Source organism: Mercurialis annua, linkage group LG2 (genome assembly GCF_937616625.2).
Source record: "Mercurialis annua linkage group LG2, ddMerAnnu1.2, whole genome shotgun sequence".
NCBI classification, from domain to species: Eukaryota; Viridiplantae; Streptophyta; class Magnoliopsida; order Malpighiales; family Euphorbiaceae; genus Mercurialis; species Mercurialis annua.
Window position 1 is genome coordinate 37247675 of NC_065571.1, and position 4725 is coordinate 37252399.

Sequence of the window (4725 nt, forward strand, 5' to 3'; positions counted from 1 at the left end):
TGCACCTGGTTATGTGCTGAGTTAGTGATATGCACATGTGACATAGTATGAGTGTCTATGCGCATTTGACACAGGGCACTTGATTGATGGTCAGGGAAGGGGGCAGGGCTGTGCCGTAAGGGTTAGCCATTAAGTGTGCCTAGATATGTTGGTTAGACTGTAGATCAGTGTTGTGTTCCTGATTACATGTCTATGGTTGATATTATTATTTCAGGGTAATATATCATTGTTATAGTTGATGATTGATACAAACTATGTTTTATATTTAAAGTGAAATTGTTTTGATATTCGTTATTATATCGCTGTTCTAGTATACGTTATTATATGATATACTTACTTTAAGTATATAAACGTTATATGCTTGTTATGTTTATTCACTGAGCTTTTTCTCATTTTAGTTGTTTTAAAATCTTTTCAGTTAGCAAGGCAATCTGCATTACAGTTCACTAGAGAGGGAGTTGGGGTTAGAGTTTGGGCTTGAGACATAGAGGTTGACCACATCTCCGAGCTTTGAGATGCCTTGATATTTTTGTTTAGAATAAACTTATTTGTACCTAAATATATATATTTTGAATCATATGTATAAAAGTTTGTAACAATACTTAGTTTTTATATAATAGTTTAAATATAATGTTGAATAAAGGTTATTCATATATTTGTGCTTAATTATTTATAGAAAACATTTTAAAAATGTCGATTTGGAGATAAAGATACTTTAAATAACCGTCAATCTCGTGTTAAGTAAGGCGAGGTATGACAATTTTGGTATCAGAGCTTTGGTTTGATGGTCCTGTAGACTCTTCAATTTTGGTTTTTTATATTTTATTTTATTTAATTTTGATTATAGGACCATGGAAGCTCAAGGTCATGGAGATAGGGTTTCTCAACATGAGATTGTTGGCCAACAGGGTTGGAATGTAGAGGATGAGGCAGAGTCTAGGGATAGTACTGATCATGAATAAGAGTCTGAGGCTAGGGCTCATGTAGATAATCAACCCGTACATCCTCCGCCCCCAATTGTACCTATCCTACAGCTAGATCCTGCTATCTTAGCACAAACTATCATTGCTACTCTACAAGCTCAAGACATAAGAAGAAAACCTAAGGATATCACAGAACATGCTAAGAAGTGTGGAGCATTTGATTTTCATGGCTCCATTGATTCCAAAGAAGCAGATAGATGGCTTAGAGCTACAGATAAGTCATTTAACACATTCGAGGTGACAGATGTGCAAAAGGTCAACAATGTCTATGGCTTGCTACATGATACAGCAGATGCATGGTTTTCTAGGATCAGATTGCTATTAGGAGATCAGTTGACCTGGGAGATATTCAAGACCGAGTTCCGCAGGGAGTATTTAACTGAAGCATACAATGCAGAAAGGCAGAATGAGTTTATTACAAGTTTGCTTCAGAAATCTTTCCTACAGAAGCTTAAAAATGTTACAGATTCAAAGAGGGGCTGCAAAATGTTTTGAAGAATGAACTATCATTGTATGAGGGAACAAAGTTTAGAGGATAGGTAGAGAAGGCGATAGAAAAAGAAAAGCTGAGAGAAGAGCTTGAACAAGAGAGTAAACAAAAATCTTCTGTTTGGAGTGGAAAACAAGGTGGATTTAACAAGGGAACTAGCTCATTTCAACAAAGAAAATCAGATACTGGAGGATCTAGAGGTAATAGAATACCCTGGTCTTGGTCTGGTTCATAGAGACAGTCATATTCATATAATAGCAATTTCTCAGCGAGACAACCAGCATCTAGTGTCGTTAGTGTGGCTAGCAAGAAGAGATCTATAACTTACTTTGAATGTGGTGGCATGGGACATATTAGGAGGGATTTTCCTAGTGTGGCACAGTTTAGCTTAGGTCGTGGCAGAGGTTTCCAAGGTACTGCAAATAGAGGTGGTCGAACATCATGCTTTGATAGAGGTTTTGGTCGAGGTTCTGGCTTTAATACGAATAAGGAAGGCGGAGCCTCAACTTCAACACAGCCTATGCAAGGTACTCAGAATACTAGACCTGCTGTACAACCTAGAGTATTTTCTTTGACTCAACAATAGGCAGCAGCTTCTCCATATGTCATTTCTAGTAGGTTAACTATCTTTGGTAGGGATGCTTATGTTTTAATTGACCCTGGTGCAACACATTCTTTCATTGTGTTATCATTCATATCATGCATACCTCGAGATAAGAGTGTGATGAATCATGCTTTAAATGTAGATTTACCAGTGGGTCAGTCAGTAGTTTGTCAGCAAGTTTATAAAAATTGTGAGATACAGATTGGGGATCATAAGTTTGAGGTAGATTTAGTACCTTTGGCACTCCAGATGTTTGATGTTATACTTGGTATAGATGTTTTATCCAAATACAAAGCAGTTTTTGACTGGTATAGAAAGAGGGTGCAATTTCAATTACCAGAACATGGTGAAGTTGTATTCAAAGGTGAGAAAAGTTCAGAACAATATGGAATGGTATCATCTTTAACTGCTAGAAGAATGTTGAAGAAGGGTTGTGAAGCGTACTAGGCATACGTTATAGATACAGAAAAAGAAGGGGTAAAACTTGAAAATATTCCTATTGTGAATAAATTTGCTGATGTATTTCCTGACGATCTACCAGGCTTACCACCAGATAGAGAAATTAAGTTTAGTGTTGATTTGCAATCAGGAACTAACTCTATTTCTCAAGCTCCGTATAGAATGGCACCAGCTGAATTGAAAGAACTAAAAGTACAATTGCAAGAATTGCTTGATAAAGGTTACATTAGACCTAGTTTTTCACCTTGGGGAGCTCCAGTATTATTTGTGAAAAAGAAAGATGGAACTATGAGATTGCGTATTGATTACAGACAGCTGAACAAGGTTACAATTTGCAACAAGTATCTTTTACCTCGAATAGATGACTTATTTGATAAACTACAAGGAGCTAAAGTATTCTCCAAGATTGACTTGAGATCTGGTTATCGTCAATTGAAGATTAAGAATCCGGATGTTCCTAAGACTGCATTTAGGACTCGATATGGTCACTATGAATTCCTTGTCATGCCATTCGGGTTAACTAATGCTCCAGCTGCTTTTATGGATTTGATGAACAGAGTTTTCAAGCCTTATTTAGATAGCTTTGTGATTGTATTCATCGATGATATCTTAGTGTATTCTAAATCTGAGGAGGAGCATGCAGAGCACTTGAGAATTGTTTTCCAGACTTTTAGAGAAAAACAATAGTATGCTAAGTTTAGTAAGTGTGAGTTCTGGTTAGAGAAAGTTGTATATCTTGGCTATGTCATCTAAGCAGAGGAAATTTATGTTGATCCTAATAAGGTGGAAGCTATAATTAACTGGAATTCTTCGAGTAATGTACATGAGGTACGTAGTTTTGTAGGTTTGGCTGGTTATTACAGACGGTTTGTGAAAGACTTTTCTATTATTCCCTCACCATTAACAAAGTTACTACGGAAGGATGTGAAATTTGTGTGGAGTCCACAATGTCAAAATAGCTTTGACGCTTTTAAGGACTGTTTAAATTCATCTTCAGTTTGACACTTCCAGTTACAGATTTGGGGTATGTTGTATACAGTGATGCTTCCAAGAATGGTTTGGGTTGTGTATTGATGCAACAGAGAAAGGTAATTGCTTATGCTTCAAGGCAATTAAGACCACATGAATTGAATTATCCTACACATGATCTAGAACTTGCAGCAGTGATATTTTCTTTGAAGATATGGAGACATTATCTATATGGTGAGAAATGTCTTGTCTACACTGATCATAAAAGTTTGAAGTACATATTGAGTCAAAAAGAACTGAATTTGAGACAACGAAGATGGATATAACTTCTACAAGATTATGATCTTACTATAGAGTATCACCCTGGAAAAGCTATTGTAGCAGCTGATGCCCTTAGCAGAAAATCTTCAGGTAATTTGTTTTATATCAACACCGTAAGGATTCCATTATTTCTTGAACTAGGAAGACTTAATGTAGAATTAAGTGAAAGTGAAAATGGAGCTTTATTAGCTACTTTGAAGGTTCGTCCTATTTTAATTGAAAGAATTAGGGATGCTCAGAATCAGGATGAAAAATTAGTGAAATTCAGGGGTGAAGTCTAGCAGGATAATAAAAATGACTTCAATGTTTCTGATGATGACACTTTACTGTACAAAGGTAGATTATGTGTTCCTGATAATGATATATTGAAAAGAGAAATAATAGAGGAAGAACAAAATTCAGCTTATGATATGCATCCGGGGAGTACAAAAATGTATCATACTTTGAAAGAAAACTACTGGTGGTCAGGAATGAAGAAAGAAATTGCAGAATTTGTGTCTAGATGTTTAACATGCCAGAAAGTTAAAGCAGAGAACCAGCATCCAGCGGGTTCGCTACAACCACTTTCTATTCCTAAATGGAAATGGGAACATGTGACTATGGATTTAGTTGTTGGGTTACTGATAACTTGTGAAACGGCGGCGACGTTCTGATCTGACAACAGCTTCACAGCTATACCTGAAAGGCACAGCACACCCGTGAGAAGGATGTCGGAAGGGGATTCCGGCAAACCACTCCGACGGTCTAATCAGTAACTATTTTGTGAGAGAAAGAAGAAGAAGTGAAAGGTAGTTAAGAGTTGAGAGAAAAAGAGAATTAACCTTTTACCTTCCTTTTCTTAGTCTTTTTATACTATCTATTTTGTTCCTCTTTATCTGGACCGACAGACCTGATTTCAT

General features: G+C 36.5%; 1 protein-coding gene across 1 annotated transcript; it reads left to right on the forward strand.

Moving 5' to 3' along the window:
* The first annotated feature begins 851 nt into the window (after nt 1–851).
* LOC126668461 (uncharacterized) lies at nt 852–3223 on the forward strand. Its single transcript, XM_050361653.1, has 6 exons — nt 852–945; nt 988–1442; nt 1523–1673; nt 1743–2000; nt 2064–2441; nt 2538–3223. Exons 1-6 carry the CDS (start codon nt 852–854, stop codon nt 3221–3223), a joined length of 2022 nt encoding a protein of 673 aa, XP_050217610.1.
* The last annotated feature ends 1502 nt before the right edge of the window (nt 3224–4725 follow it).